At 44.7% G+C, this 17007-nt stretch overlaps 1 protein-coding gene across 1 annotated transcript in view; it reads right to left on the bottom strand.

Moving 5' to 3' along the window:
* The window catches only part of GUCY2C (guanylate cyclase 2C), a 99889-nt gene that overhangs the window by 21710 nt on the left and 61172 nt on the right, over positions 1–17007 (bottom strand). Inside the window, 5 exon segments of the mRNA XM_015420687.1 lie at positions 1520–1678; positions 2819–2910; positions 6202–6290; positions 14397–14534; positions 16392–16524. Of these exon segments, the coding sequence (XP_015276173.1) occupies positions 1520–1678; positions 2819–2910; positions 6202–6290; positions 14397–14534; positions 16392–16524 (611 nt within the window).

The raw sequence follows: 17007 nt of genomic DNA, 5'->3' as shown, positions 1-17007 counted from the left end.
ATATATATATATATATATACGTGACATTATGAAATATGTATGCCTAGTAAGGACCTATTACATGCATCCGATGAAACAGGCTCTAATCCACACATTATGTTAGAATAGGATTTCTCAAACTGGGGTCTGAAGAATTCTTGCGATCCATGAGGGTACTTTAGGGAGTCTATGGGTGCGTTCAGATGGGGCATTTTAGCTGGCATAAACTGCTCCGGTTGGAACCGGAGCAGTTTGATCCGGAAGAAACGCGATCACACTTACCTCCTGACTGCGCAGCACATCATGATATGCCCGTCCACACTTCAGGCACTCAGCAGAGCATGTCAGCAGTTTTGTGGGGTTTTTACACAGTTTGCGCATGCGCATAGGCAGGTTTCCTTATAATGAAGATCTTTGCGCAGGTGCAGAACAACCCAACCCGGAAAGCATGCCTTGAAGCGAAGACGTCCCTTTAATTTTTTACTCTGAAACTGGCCTCCGTGAGGTCCCGGACTCGTCTAAAGCCTTACACTAGGCACCTTTTTAAAAAATTTATCAACGATGGGGCAAAGCTTCGCCCAAGCGCACATCGCATACTAAAAAAAAAAAGGCAGCCGAAAAGCGGAAGCCACTGACTTTCGAATGGAAATGGCTCTACACCGGCAGAGAGCAATCAGATGGGGATACTGTGGTTGGAACCGGTGCACTCAGGATACTACTTGGGGACCTAGTAGCAGAATACAACGGTTAAAGGCTATTTGCAACGGTTAGGGATGGAAGGCAGATGTTCTCCGTGTGATCGCCCGTAAGTACACCGATTCCAACCAGCATCCATACCGGCATAAATGCCCCATCTGAACACACCCTATGAGATGTCCAATAACTTGCTGGAATGAAGACTGGTCTTGCCCGTAAAAAGGGGAAGAGAAGACTCAGTTGCCTTTAGGTCACTGCCTGCCACAGAAAGCAGTAGTGGTCAGGAAGGTGGAAATGCACAGGATGCCAGCCAAGATAGTTGCTGTGGCCTCTGACTTTTACCAACAGACTGGAGATGTTCATAGGGCATGCACAGCTTGTTGCACAGGAAAGGGCTGGGAGGTGGTGAAGGAGGACACTCTCTGCCTCCCATCCAGACAAGCAGATAGGAGGAGGAAGGAATAGATGTAGTTAATCCTTTCCCCATATCTTTTGGATAAAGAGGCTATCTGGCATGTGGGAGGAGCCAATGAGGGAAGTTTGAGGGCTTGGAGGTGAAATATTTAAATCAAAATGGGGCCCTGAGGTTGCTAATGCTTGAGAAATGTTGTGCGAGAATAAACATGCATAAGTTTTTAAGGTGCTACCAGACTGTCTGTTTTTCTGTGATAGTCTAAAAGGACTATCCCTCTGGAATTGTTTGTGATTAAGTTCTGTAGAGACAAACACTGAATGGCAACAAAATTAACATAGAAACGACTGCTATGGACAGTCACAATCTCCCTCAGTGATTTCTCACACGGAAGCCCCACACTGGTTACTGTACCACACATGCAGCACTCACCTTGGAAGAAGCATGAAATTAAGCCTATCAGCTCTGTCCCTCTCCGCCTTGTACAGCTGTGTCCTCTCTTCTACTAAGTGTTCCAGATTTCGTGAATATAGCTGCAGACGGCGGATTAAGGTGTCCATGTAGCTTTCATTGGTTTGGCTGTGGTAATTGCTGGCAACATTGTAAGCACAGAGGCAGTAAAAGTGCGTTTCAGGTCAGATAGCAAAAATAATCTAGTGATAACTACTCCATGTGTGTGGATGCCATGCAACTAAAATGGAAATCCCTGAACTTATCCGTGGCAGAAATGGCTTGCTAAGAAAAGTTTTTAGAAGTTACAGATGAGTTTTTTATGGAAAGTGTATGTAATTATTTTATTTGGATTCGTACAATACTATGTTAGATTTGGAAAGTGCTAAAAATAAATACAAAATGTAGTGAACAATTCTGGGTAGCACAGAATAAATATTCAGCCATGATTTTTATATCCTTAACATTTACATTTCAGTGACATCCACCCTCCTTATATCACCATTTTATTTACCTCATATGTACCACCAAAATCTATTTAATTTTTATCACTCCCCTGTCCTAAAGTACTCAAGGTGACTGTACAATTCTTTCCTCACTCATTTTATCCTTCTAACAACCCTGTGAGGTAAAGTAGTTGAGATGAGGCTGAGTGGGATTTGAATATGAATCTCCCTGGACCAAGTCCAACAACATCTCACACTGGCTGTCCTCACTAGGTTCAAGACATTCAAGTTTTCTTGCCTCTTTAGCTCTTAAGACTTTTTTACTATCAGAAAAATAAGTCATCATGAGTATCTGATACCTTGGGACACTCTGCCCCTCTAATTACTTGTGTGAATTGAGCTGCCTTCTTACAAAGGCTGATATTCTCTTAGATGAGAATGAGGAGATCCATTTTTGGAGTTGCTTATATCTTTAATTTTATTTAAAAGCAGCCATAAGAATTAGGGCTATATCACTAGTGAATAGGAGGTGTCGTCTGCTGTTTTCCCTATGCTGTTTTCCCAGTCTAAATCACCCCACTAATGCTGCTATTTACTCCACTAGAATACCTGTGAGTTTTCCACAGCAGGGCAAATAGCAACAGGGGGGGGAGGGCGACGACGACCTGATCACATGTTTTGCCTAGTCCCATGTTTGCCTAGTTGTGCGCTCTCTCTCTGATCTTTCCCCCCCCCAATTATAATAAATTCCTCCAGTTTCAGCAAGATTTCATTGTTCCAGGTGTTGAACCATCTTGACATCACATCACATAAATATTTGCAAAGTAATTCTTACCTAAATATCTTATCAAGGGTACTTTCAATTTTCTTAAAATCAGGCCTCTTTTCTGAGTCTTCTTCCCAGCAGCTTTTCACAAGAAGATATACCTAAGAACACACAATCCAGAATATAGCTATACGTGTAAGTGTGTATTTTAAAAAATTATTTATTTACATTATTTATAGTCCACCTTTCTCACTGGGACTCAAGGTGGATTACAAAGACTGAGTCAATGCAATCAACAGGATGGGACACTTAATAAACAATGAAATAGATATCCATGGTAAAATTTTAAAATCGGACTTCCCATTCACCCAATCCTCCTTTTTATTATCCAACCTGAATCTATGGTTTCTCAATCTGTAACAAAACCTTATTTTACCATCATACCATCTATTGCTGCAGTCATGTGCACTCTGCTGGAGCCTCTACTTTCACTCTACTCATGTGCATATCCAAGTCAAACATCCTCCCCCAATCCCGGTGACTACTGGCAACATATGCCAACTGCCAAGTCATCTAGAGCTCAAACAAGACATAACAGTGTCAGACTCCTCTACTGGAATTTATTTTATTTTATTGAAATACATATCCCAGTTGCAACTGCAATTATAATCACAAGCTTTAGAATCTTGGAGATCAGAATTATACAGATGGTGGCAGAAGCAGGGCTATTTTTGGGCAGGAACGCACAGGAACGGAGTTCCGGCTGGCTCCTGAGTTGGCCACGCCCAGCAGGAACATATTAGCATAATAGGCCACACCCAACAGCAGAAACTCATTAGGATTGGCTACAGTAGGTGTGTGTGGCCTAACATGCAAAGGAGTCCCTGCTACAAAAAAACGCCCTGGGTTTTGACAACAAACAAGGTAAACAGAATAAGAAGCAAAAGGTGGGTGTGGCTGGATGAGCACACTTTTGGCAACACGGGGCTGCTACCTAATATGCTAATGAGCTGTGGTGGTAGGGTGTGGCCTAATTAAATATTAAATGCTCTCCTGAACTGGAAATTAAATTTGAGTTGATGTCAAATTGCTATAAAGTAGAAAGAGGTTTTGAAGTGCAGAAGGGGCAGGGCAAGTGGATTTTTATTTACAAAATACAGACATTAAAAGAAATATAGACATGAAAATTTAAAGGTAGAGTTGCTTGCAAACTATATGTTAGATCTTAAGAATCATGTGATTTTTTAATCTTAAGGATACAGAAATCAGCATACAATACTTTAAGTTCTGTTAAAGAAACCAATACTAATAATGTATATAAAATACATCACGATAGTACAAGACCACAGGTGCCATTGATTCATTTTATCCCAGTTTATATCCCAGTTTATAATTCTGTAGGTTTTGAATTATTAACAAAGATTTAAAAATGTGTTTCTTTAAGAACTAACATATAGTTTGCAAGTGACTCTACCTTTAAATATTCATGCCTGTATTTCTGCTTAAGAATCAATAAGATGAAATGTCACTAAGAGCTTTGGGAAGACATTAGAGATATTATGGTCCCGTTCACACGAGGGGATTTGGGCCGGGAGCGGGACGGAACGGGGGCGGGGCAAATGGCCGCGATCACACCACAACATCTGGGAAGCGTAGTGCTTCCGTCCCCGAACTGGCCCATCCACGCGATAAACCGCTTCAAGTTGGAACCACCTACCGAGGTGGTTCATCCCAATGGTGCGCCGCAAACCGGGAGTCTGATCGCCGGCGCATCCTTGCGCCGGCACATCCCCGGCTCCTAGGCGAACTGCGCATGCTCCGACATGCGCAGTTCGGCTGGCTCGCCGTCCAATCTGTGTTTTCTCCCCGGCGTCTGATCGGGCCAGGGAGAAAGGCGGCGCGGCCAGGGGATCCGTGGGATCCCGCCGCGCTGTTTCAACTTTGGCGCGGCTTTTAAAAGCCACGCTTTTTGGCGGCTTTTCCCCTGCCGTGTGGCAGGGGCCTATGTTGATCTGTATTATTGTTATTCCTGCAGTGGTGAGTGTTTGTATCTTTTCCTCTTGGGTTAAAGAGGGTCAATTGTTAAGAGATTGGTGATGAACATCAACAGAGAGATTGAGTTGAAAAAGATATTCAAAGTCGCTTCTTAATTCCAGGAAAGCGGGTTCTCTTTATCTCTTGCATTCCTTCAATTTACATGTTTTTCAAATGGAGTGATAAACGTTTAGGAGCCTGAAAAAATGAAGGCTTTTCAGTCCACTTTTTTTCTACACAGCTCTGTCAGGACACTTTAAAGAGAGAACATTCTAGGAACATAGTCAAAACAGTGTCAAGAATATTTATATCAAGATTTTGTATTGCATCCATACCATTATCTACTGTCTTTGCTTATACTTACAAAATGCATTTTATATAGGGATGAATATTGTTTAGAACAAGAAATTTGCATTAAAACATTACAAAAATTATAACCAGGTGTGTAAAAGTTATAGAACAACGGTTTTCTTCGATGAGTTCATTTTTCCCAATTGTATTCACACTAAAGCCTGTCTTGTTTTTGAAACATCCTAGCTGCAGCGTTCTAAATCAACCGAAATTTCTGAACACTTTTCAAGGGTAACCCCACATAGAGTGCATTGCAATAATCTAATCCAGATGTAACCAGGGCATGCATCAAAGTGGCCGGATCTTTTCTGCCCAGGAAAGCCACAGCTGGTTAACCAGCAGAAGCTGGTCAAAGGCACTCCTGGTCACAGCTGCCACCAATGCTCCCTCTAAGCTGTGGAGCCTTGTGAGCAAAACCTCTCCTTTGTGAGCTATTGGCATTAAAGTTGTGAGTGAGCAATTGGGCTCCTGCATAAATTAGTTTGTACACAAAAATGTGTGAGCCAGAGGCTAAAAAACTGTGAGCTAGCTCACACTAACTCAGCTTAGAGGGAACACTGGCTGCCACCTGCTTATCCAGCAGTAGGCCTGGGTCTAAGAACACTCCCAAGCTACGGACCTGTTCCTTCAAGGGGAGTGTAGCCCCATCCAGAATGTGTGACACCTTAATCCCAGGTCAGACCTTCTGCCCACCAGTAGCACTTCCATTTCATCAGGATTAAGCTTCAATTTATTAGCCTGCATCCACTTCAAAATTGCCTCCAGGCACTGGTTCAGGGTTTCTACAGCCTCCCTGGAATCAGCTGGAAGGGCAAGATAGAGCTGTGTGTTATCCACATATTGGTGATAACCAAGCCCAAATCTCCAGATGACTTCGCCTAGCAGTTTCATATAGATGTTAAAGAGCACAGGGTACAAGATGAAACTCACAGGGCGCCAACGTCCAAGAAGCTGCGCAGCAGTTTCCCAGCAACACCTTTTGAAACCTACCCTCCATGTAGTACTGAAACCACCACAGAACAGAACTTTTCTATGCTGGAAATGACTTCATTTCAACATAGTCTTACTTCATGCTCTTTCTCCCCTGCTGAATCCAAGGAAAGATCTGGCCGGAATGGTCTTGGTCCTTTGTTGCTCTCTATTCTATAAAGTTTCTCTAAAGCAAAAGAGAAGAAGGTCAACATTCAACTAGTCACTATTTGAACATGATAAACCATGAGAAGCAGTTTCCCTAGGCAAGCAAAACATTGGAAGGCAGTATTTTTTTAAAGAAAGAAAGACCAAACTAAAGCAATGCATCAGAACATACTTGCTAATTGATAAAGATCTGTATTTTTTTTAATTTGTAAGGGCAAAACAGAGCTACTAGTGTGAAGTGATGGACTGAGGAAACTGTTTGCATTTGTTGGGCCTGGTAGAGTGAGCTAAGACATGATCCAAATGGTCATTGCTGCATTTCTTTTTAGAACATAGCATAAAAAATAATGGCTTGGATGATCACAGAACCGGGCTTTTCATTTTTCTCCCTGAAATTCGGGGGGGGGGGGTCAAGGGACCCTCATGAACAGCATAGGAAGCAAAACAGAAGCCTGCAGTGGGAGGGGTAATCAGCAAAAATTACCTCTGTACTCCTCCAATGGAAGTGTTAGTCTGCTAATGTATGCTAGTGGAACAACACCTTTGAATCCAACCCAATTTAAAGTATTGTGAAGAGAATATTTGGTTTCACCTGTATTTTTTGCTTTGTAGGACTAAAAGCAATTGGGGGGGCAGTCGGATAAACTGTCATCGAGGAAATGGAATTGAGAGAAAGAGATGAACACCTCCCTTCCAAACACCATTGCACTAATCAAATTTTGAATCTTACATAGCTGTTTCATTGGAGAACCAGTCATTATTCTCTAGCGCAAGATCTCTAGTCTTTTTAACAGAGATGTACAATTGGACATGCACTAATTTAAAATCCCTCATGGATCACTGCCTTGACATGGCGAGGGGGCTTGCGTGGTTTGATGAGGCTGTGGGCTATGCCGTGGAGGGCCACCCAGGACAGACGGACCACAGCAGAGAACTCAGACCAAGTGTGATCCACTGGAGAAGGAAATGGCAACCCACTCCAGTATCTTTGCCAAGAAAACCCCATGGACAGTAAAAAAAGGCTAATTTTTTTAAAATGACCTAAAACACCCACAATGTCATATGGATGCCCCCCCACCCAAAAAAACAACAACCACCCAACTCACTTTCTATTGCTGTTCGACTAAACACACCAATGTAAGCCTGTATTGCAAAAAAGGGGGTTGGGCCTAGGACTGATTAGTAGACTGTAGATACTTAGATAGACCTTAGGCCAGACTGGACTAGCAAATAGCTGATGTGTACATAGGCTTGTGTTAATCTGCATGTTTAGCAAAGGCTCATAGGGCATGCTTTTGAAAGAGGCACAATGACAATGAGAGGTGGTATAAAGCAGGGCTGGGCTAGCTGAAAGGACAAGAAAGATAGATAGATTGACTGAAGGGCAAAGCTGGTTTTACAAACTTTAGATCTGAAAAGGACAGAGATAGGGATGCTAGTCCCCAGGTGAGGGTGATTTCAGGGGCTCCTGCCTGCCGCCAGCCAGCTGGCTGGTGGGGGGAAGCCCTACCCCCAACAGCAACCACCCGCTGCCACCCCTCTCCCTCCCCCTCCCCTCCTGCCAGATTTAAAGGGTCCTCTGTTATGTCCGCTGACTGCCACCAGGTGTCAGCGACTTGTACCAGAGCTTGGCTCTCAGAGACAATAGGGACTAGGATCCTGAAACCTCAAGCGGTCACCAATGGAAACCTTGGTGGGAAGTTTAAACCCACTAATGGGACCTGTGGGTGGTCCACAGGGACTGTATATAGTTGGCCATCTGGCTGGTATTCTTTGTTCTGTTGTGTACCAGTAAACTATGTGCTGATAATCATGCTGTTTCCTGATTCTTCAATGCGTCAAATCCACTACACAACACCCTCCAGCTGATTAGCAGGAGCACATGGCCTGACGAGCAGCTGGAGGGTCCTTAAAGTCTTGCAGGAGGGGAGGAAGAAGGGTAGCTACTGGCACTCCAAGTGGCGAATTTGCCGCTTGGGATTCAGGCACGTCCCCAGTGTAATGACGTAACTTCTGAGTGATGTCATCATGTTGGGAATGTTCCCTCCCCCTCCAAGAATGCCCCTCAAAGTCCCCCATTGGGGAGAAGGCAGAACCTGGCAACCCTAGACAGAGAAGAGCTGATATTGCTAGCTGGGAAGAACTGAACAACTGAAGAGCTGTAGTAGCTGGGGAGAGCTGAAGAGCAGGGATTGCTGACAGCTGACCTCTTCATTGATTGCACTGACATTAGTGCCCTAGTACAGAGCTGCCCCACTTCCTCTTGCCAGGAGGAAAGGGAAACTGCTTCTAGTGCAATGAAGAAGCTTGAAGATTCATCCAGCATCTTCACAGGAAGAGTTCCTGGTGTTGCAGGAAGGCCTTCTTGACATCTGGGACTCAACTGCAGGCTTGGCCTCAGGAAGAACACACAGTGTTCTGTGCCTTCTACAAAGTGGATTATGAGTAGGCCTCTGCTCTGAGACAATGGTCAGTGAACCAATATTGATAGATTTCAGAATGTTTTCCACAGTTGCTTTCTGTTGTATTTAAATACATTAGATTTACATTTTGAGTTTATGAACTAGACTTTGAAACTAGCCCTTGGGACTCAAGGAGTTATATATCTCTCCTTATATATAAGGAGTGGTCCCACAATGTTCTATGCACTCCAAAATCAGTTGGCTCCATGATGTGTCAATCACAAGGTGTCTCTATCCACTGGCTGTGTTGCCTGAGTTCTCTCCCACCCACTGCAGCCTAGGTCACTCTTCTCTGATTGGGCCAGTGTTTCAAGATCATTTGCATATGGAAGCTGACTGGACTTCACTCCTTTCTGCACCACAAACTCCCTCCCCCCCACGAGACAGTTGGAACTGTCAGTTGCCTATGGGACCTGCTGTATTCTGAGGTAAAATATGTCCTCACTCACAACACATCACTTCCCCTTCAAAAGAAACAAACCCAATAACACAATCATGCCACACCACAAAAAAGACAGATCACACCACAAGCAGAATACCACAAGGCAAAAAATGATAGGAAAAGGTGCCAGCAGTCACCCCATTACTGCCACAGATATGTGGCAGTCAGGGCTTCAGAGCATGGTGGGGGCTGCTGGTGGGGGGGAAATGGAAAGCTGATCAATGAAGGGGAAATGTAGGTTGATGCTTGGCTGGGAAGTACATAGGGTTGCCAACTTCAGATGGGAAAATCCTGGAGATTTGAGAGATGGAGCCTGGAAAGGGTGAGGTTTGAGGAGGCGTGGGGCCTCAGACAGATACAATGCCATAGACTCTGCCCTCCAAAGCAGCCATTCTGTAATGGGAACCACTGTTGCCAATCTCCAGGTGGGGGCTGGAGATCACTCAGAATTACAACTGCTCTCCAGATGGCATTGATCCATTCCCCTGGAGAAAATGGTGGACTCTGTGTCCTTATACCCTGCTTAGGTTGCCATTGCAAATTGATTCTGAGTGCCCACAGCCTTGGCACTCTCCCAGAGCCTCTTTCTAGCACTCATTGTATTTCTTTCCACAATGGGCCTTATTCCTAGTATATATATATAGACAGAGTACACATACTGTGCAATAACAGCCAATCAAAGCTCTCCAGTGCTTTGCCCACAAGGTGGATCATTGCACGGGTGTCACTACCTGACCAAAAAGAGTAACTGAAGCCACACAGGATACTATCATTTTACCCAGTGCTGGACTCTCGGAAGGTTTGTGGCAGAGCTGTTTGTTCCTGTTCTATTTCTTTCCTATTTTCTTCGTTTTTCTTTACTAGTTTCTATTTTAAATCTAATTATTTAATACTGATTTCTCCTTTAGGCTATGCCATATTTACATGACAGGCAACAGAGTAAGGATGGGGACTTAAACATGAGCCCCTGCCATGGCAGCAGGAACAAGAAGCATAAGAGTGGGTGGGAAGGGCATCCACATGCCCTGCTCCTGAGCTACTTGCAGCAGCTGCACCAGCTGCCTCTTGCTCTTTTACTCCAAAGCGTCTGTGCTACCCAGTGCTGTGCTGTAGCTACAGTGCAGCTTTGCTGAGAATGTTGGGGGAAAGCCCTTTAAAAGGGGGAGGGGATGACATGGCCGTAAGCTACCCCACTCTATTTTGAAAGTGGAGCTTAGCTTCCTCACCATATCAACTGTAGGTGGAGTGTCCAGACAGAGACTCCACCCACTGCTGCCCCACAATTCTTCCTTTGAACCAGATCAAAATGTGGTGAGGTGGTCTGTTTTAAAAGGGAAAGCCCATAGAAGTCCAAGAGTTATGCTCAGACTAAGCATAATGTCATGTGGACATTGCCATTCAAGTTGAGGGCTTCCTGTATTCCATGAACAGATAAAAGAAAGTACTTCTTCACCCAAAGAGTGATTAACACATGGAATTCACTGCCACAGGAGGTGGTGGCAGCTACAAGTATGGACAGCTTCAAGAGGGAATTGGATAAACGTATGGAGCAGAGGTAGGGCTGCCAAGTCCCCCCTGGGGGCGGAAACCCCCCCCCCCGCCCCAGAGGCCCATCCCCCGATGCCGGGGAATCAGGCCCCGGGGGGAACCCCGCCCCAGCGTGCACGTCACAGGGAAGTGACGTTATGACGCCGGGCATGCTGGGGGGGGGGCCACAGCCATACAAGGGAAAACTTTATGGTTTTCCCTTGTATGGTCGTGGCCCTGCCCCCAGCGTGCCCGGCGTCATGACGTCACTTCCCTGTGACGTGCACGCGCCGGGATCCGTACCGGATTCCCCCACCGGCAAGGTAAGTGCCACTTGGCAACCCTAAGCAGAGGTCCATCAGTGGCTATTAGCCACAAGGTATAGATAGGAACTCTCAGGCTGGGGCAAGTGATAGCTCTGAATTCTTGGTGCTTGGGGGGGGGGCAACAGTGGGAGGGCTTCTAGTGTCCTGGCCCCTCTGGTGGACCTCCTGATGGCACCTGGTATTTTTGGCCACTGTGTGACAGAATGTTGGACTGGATGGGCCATTGGCCTGATCCAACATTGGCTTCTCTTATGTTCTTATGTTCATGTGGGGAAAAATCCCTGTGTGGAAGCAGCCTAAATTAGGTGAAATAGTGGGGAGAAGATGAGATAACTCATTAAGTATTTATATAACATCCGTGCTATGACTCTTGCAAATCTACTGTTCTATCTTTTTATCTTATATTCATAAATGAATAAACATTTAATAAATTTAAATGAGCTAGAAGTCTCTGTCTAAAATACTGATGATTCAGGTGGATGCTGATAGAGATAGACTCAGGGACAATGTAGATATGTGCTGGGAATTCCATGTCCAGAGCTCCCAGAAATGTTTCATACTCAGTTGTCAGGTGCACAGGGGTCTGACAGGAAATGGGACAATGGCATGAGTGAAGGGAAGGTTTAAGCCTTCCACTGTATCCTGTATTCCCAACCTGAGATAGCCCCGGGGAGCAACTATGTACCCCACTGGGCAAATATGGCTGACAGTCACACAATATAGAAAAGTATAACATTTGCAGAAAAGGGAGAGAGGGTGATTCTTGTCAAGTCCCCCTCCTCACAGCAGCCTCAATTTCTCACAGCATCCAGTTCTGGAGGGTCCCCCTAAACCTCAGCAGTGTCATTTCAGTGGATTCAGGAGGCTGCTGGGAAGTGGAGTACCAGTTTTTAAAAAATGATCCAACTCTGAATCAACTTATTTTAAAAGTTTGACATAAAGGCATACTTTCTCCTCTTTCCTCATCTGAAAATACATGGAAAGAAATTACTGTTTCTGAATTTGGTATGTGATAATGCCATTTATTTAATTCCCAGATTTGGCTCTGCTGTGTGGATCAAACAATCTGCACAATGGAGCAACTTGGGAACTTGCATGCCCCCAGACTGAAAGACTGCCCCAGCAGCCCTGCTCTCAGAGCCCAAGAAAATCTTGCAAAGGGGAATAGGGTCGTCATCCCCTCCACAGCTTGCTTGAGAATGGCTACAAAGGTGGAACTGTTCTCACTGTTGCAGCCAACGTTGAGCAACCTGAAAACAAATCTGCAGCATTTTGTTGCAGGTCCTCACTTGCTATTCTCTGACCTTGCAATTTATATCTGCTTCACTGCATAATGGATGATGCTAATTATCCAGATATTAGAGTGTTTATTAGACTTATTTAATCAAAGAACCTAATCATTTTATTTTATTAAAATATATTCACAATTGTATAGTTCAAAGTTCAATCTAAAAGCAACAGTGGGTGGATCATTTTAAAAGAACTTTTCTTTTCCAGCTGCTATTACTTGGGGCTTCTTTTTCAAGAATGGAATGGAGGAACAGAACTTGACCCGACCATTTCCCTCTGCTATTTTGCTGACGGAACATGCCACCCCAAGAGACTTTCAATGCCGGATGGGGAAAGCTTACAAATATCATATTTAGAGGGAAAATATGGTTTTATATCTTTATTTATTTAAAACATGTCTATGCTGCCTTTCCACCCAATTGAGGGTCCCCAAGGTGGTGAATATTAAAAAAAACCCCTAAAACATTTCAAGCATTTAAAAGCACTGAAAATACAAATATGCATAAAATGTTTAAAACAGTGAAATAGAACTTAAAAACACATAAAAATGCACAAACAGGAAAGAAGGCTAGTAAGAGTTATGAGAGAACACCAACCCAAACAAAAAAGTTGCCACATTCTGGTTGAAGACAACACTAGAGGGAGATAGACACATTTCCCTTCAGATGGAGTTCCAAAGTTTCAGCACCACAGCTAAGAAGACCCTTTGCTGGGTTGCTACCCATCTAGCATCAGATGTTGTGGGTAGGGCCCCCCAAAATAGGCCTCTGAAAATGACCAGAGTGGTTGGTTGAGTTTATGTGAGAGAAGGTATGCTGGCCTCGAGCTATATAGAGCTTCAAAGGTCAATATCAGCACCTTGAATTGGGCCCAGAAACAGACTGGGGAGCAAATGTAGCTCTAACAAGACTGGAGTGATATGGTCCTTATGACCCACTCCAGTCAGCAATCTGGCTGCAGCATTCTGTACCAGCAGTAGCTTCTGGACAGTCTTCAAGGGCAGTTCCCTGTACAGCACACTGCAGCAGTGTGATCTAGATGTTACCAGGCCTTGCACCACAGAGGCAAGACCTTTGCTGCCCAGGAACGGCTCACAAGCTGCTGCTGGTGAAAGGCGCTCCTGGCCACTGCATTTATAGCCTGCTTTTCTCACTGAGACTCAAGATGGATTAGGGAGGGGCTGTGGCTCAGTCAGGGGTCGTTTCGTAGAAAAAGAGCTAGGGGAACTCATTAGCATAACTCATTAGCATATGCCACACCCCCTGACATCACCAGAAGAGTGTCATAAGGCCACACACCCTGACATCACCGGAAGTGTGTCATAAGGCCACACACCCCGCCCCCAACGGTCCCGGCCGCCGCCACCGGCCTTGCAGCTCCACTGCCGAGCCCCATGAGAGGCCTGGCGGTGGACCTGCAAGGCCGGCGGGAGTGCAAGGAAGCCCCGCAAAGGCCCTCCCTGGCCCCAGGAAGGCAGGGGTGGGGAGAGGCAGGGAGGAAGCAACTTACCCTCCCTCTTCTCCTGCCTCCTCCTGGCTGAATGAGGGCCGGAAGCGGGGCGGCCCGAAGCAGGGGGCGGGGCTTCATCATGTGCCCCGCCCCCGTACCTCACCCGGGGGAACTGCAATCCCCCGCGATCCCCCCCGAAATGACCTCTGGGCTCAGTAGAACAGCATCTGCTTGGCATGCAGAAGGTCCCAGGTTCAATCAGATATAGGAGATGTGAAAGACCTCCACCTGAGATGCTAGAGAGATGCTGCTGGTCTAAGTAGGCAATACTGACCTTGATAGACCACTGTGTGTGAGTGTGATTCATTATAAGGCAGCTTCATGTGTTCATGAATTTCAAAATTAAAAAATAATGCAATAAAAAGTATAATACAATAAACAATGCAATAAAACTATCAAAAATTTTCACAGACTTTAAAATTACAGGCCTATTCCTTTGTAAAAATATCCTCTTGAACAATTATATTTTACACATTTTTTTACAAAGTAAGACAATTTTGAATGAAAACCCACATTGTGGCAAAGCCTAAGCATGCATAAGCTTCTCTGACAGCAATATACAAGTTTACCTTTATGGTCATGGCAATAGTTAGTGTAGAAGGTCTCCCTACGCAGTATGATCTCTTGTGCTACAATTCCATAGCTGTACACATCACCTTTTTGAGATACATCACCACAGCGAAGGTGTTCGGGAGCAGTCCAGAGATCTGAGAAGCAAGGCAGTAAACCACATTTCTATGCGCACATGAAGATGTATACACATGGCAAGGGTTTTTTATGCCCTCAAAAAGTCTTTTGGTGGTACAGAAGGGGAAATGGCGGCTGCAAAGGGCTGACAGAAGAAAAATGATACTGATGTGGGCAGGGCCACTACAGTTTCCTGTCCAGATAGCTTGGTAACATGCTTGGAGTACATTCTTTCCAGGAAGAATATACCAAACTAGGGCCTTTTCTGCACTGACAGCTTGCTCCAGAGAATCTGAGGAGTCAAGCCTTAAAGGTTGACTTTGCAGTTGCATGCATTCCCTCTGCACTGGTTTTGTTTTGGTTTTTTTGCTCTCCGGTTTATTTATTTGTGTATTCTGCATGCATTCTGAATGCAGATTCTTGTAAAACAAATGCCCAAACAAGGAAAAGCGCCAACACAAACCAGAAGTGAAAGTGGCAAGGGATGCAGAATGGAAGAATAGGATGAGCTCAGAAACAGAGGCAAAACACTGGTGCAGAAAGGGCCTAGGTTTGTGGAAGAATGTACTGAAAACAGGGAAAGGCTAGACAGTGAATGGTTAGAGGATGATATCATGTGCAAGCTCCACCATAAACCTATTGTAGTTTAGAAGCCAAGGCAAAGAAAATCCTCATGTAGATGCTTCCTGAATCAGGTTGCTAACTCCAGAGGAGGCCTGGACATCTCCTGGAATTACAACTCATCTCCAGACTACAGAGATCAGTTCCCTCTGGAGAAAATTGGTTGGTGGACTTTATGGCATTATACCCTGCTGAGGTCTTTCCACTCCCCAAACCCTGTGCTTTCCCAGGTTCCATCCTCAAATTCTCCAGGAATTTTCCAACCCAGTTTTTGCAACCCTAAGCCTGAGACAGAAGGCCAGGCAAACAGAGGGCCAGCTTCATCAGAACTTAATCCATTCCCACAATATTTTGATTTCCAATACTGTTCCCATGCTTTGTTAAATTCTATAATGTCGTAGGAGCTTCCTTCTGATGGACTGAGAACTGGAAATAATGTCTTCAGCCATAGGTTCACATAGATGTATATATCACATATATATCTATATATCTCTCCATCTACAGCCATGTAAAAGGAATATGTATCACTACACTACAGTCACTGTCACAACGCAATGTCACAAAGATTACAATATGGTGATTCTCAGGGGTAATTTCCTGCAGGAGTGCACAGGAGCGGACCTCCGGCAGTAAAGAGCCCAGGAGGCGGGCACATGCAACAAGCCCCACCCCCTGCTCCCAGCAGCCCACAGTCAGAGCAAGAAGCAGCCAGGTAAGTTGCAGAGCCCCCCCCCCAGTCCCCTGGTCCAAAACAGTCCAGTGGCACCTTTAAGACCAAGTTTTATTCAGGTATAAGCTCTCCCTCCTCTGTGAGGACAGATCTGCACGTCCCCCCCCCAATAGTTAGGAATCCAAAACAGTCCAGTGGAGCCTGAGCGGTGGGTGTTGCCTTCTGACACACTTCTGGTGATGTAAGGGGTGTAGCATATGCAAATAAGTTATGCTAATGAGTTATGCTAATGAGCTCCTGCACCTCTTTTTCTATGAAATGACCCCTGGTGATTCCTTCTCATTACAAGTTAATATATTACATTCTTTTCTCCTGTTGTAACACTGGCTGAAAGCTGTGGCGTTGTGTGCTCAAGTGGAGGCAACTGTCAAAATCATTTATAATTATTAATCATGCCAGAAATATGGCACTATGTTCGAACAACCTAACCTAAACGGAATGTTTTTTTCTCCTGCAAAAATACATATATGCATTTGGGAATTTTAGAACTAGCAAGGAAAACAGCTTATTAATATTTCTTACATACCTTTTTTAGGTGGCAGAATAGAATTGCATCCAAAATCAGTAATCTTGACCACCATGCGATTATCCACAACACAGTTTGTAGATTTAAGGCGCCCATGGACTTCTGTTTTGCTTGAATGCAGGTAGGACATTCCCTACGATTTGAAGGAAGTGACAGGAAATTGTCTGCCTGATTTCCCCATTAACGCTGAACATAACAGAAGCGTGGCTCAGCATATGACACAAACATATGCCAATTTTTCTCTGCCTGACACATTACCTGAAAATTACACCGGCAGTATGATTACCAATGGAAAGAAAAACTACAGGGTCACCTTTCCTCACTGAAAGTCATGTATGTGAATGAGCTATGACATATCTTAGGCTGATTTTAACCATTTCAGCAAAATGCTTTTGGAGTGGCTTGTCTTTCACAGTGGCACTCATGCTGCTGGCATAATGGTTTAATCAGGTTTGCGACACTTCTTTTACGAGATCAGTTTTTGAGTCAAAGCTCATTAGCACCTTAATGAGCAACAAAATTTTCGGCGTGGGATTCTAGAATTTCAGGTTCAATACCAGGATCTGTCACAAAGATGTTCCGACTTGAATTTCAAGGAGTCATCTGCTATGGTGCC

The sequence above is a fragment of the Gekko japonicus genome, unplaced genomic scaffold (assembly GCF_001447785.1).
Source record: "Gekko japonicus isolate JY-2015 unplaced genomic scaffold, Gekko_japonicus_V1.1 scaffold1291, whole genome shotgun sequence".
Taxonomy (NCBI): Eukaryota; Metazoa; Chordata; class Lepidosauria; order Squamata; family Gekkonidae; genus Gekko; species Gekko japonicus.
The sequence above is the reverse complement of the archived record's forward strand: the minus strand, read 5'-3'. Positions and strand labels throughout refer to the sequence as shown.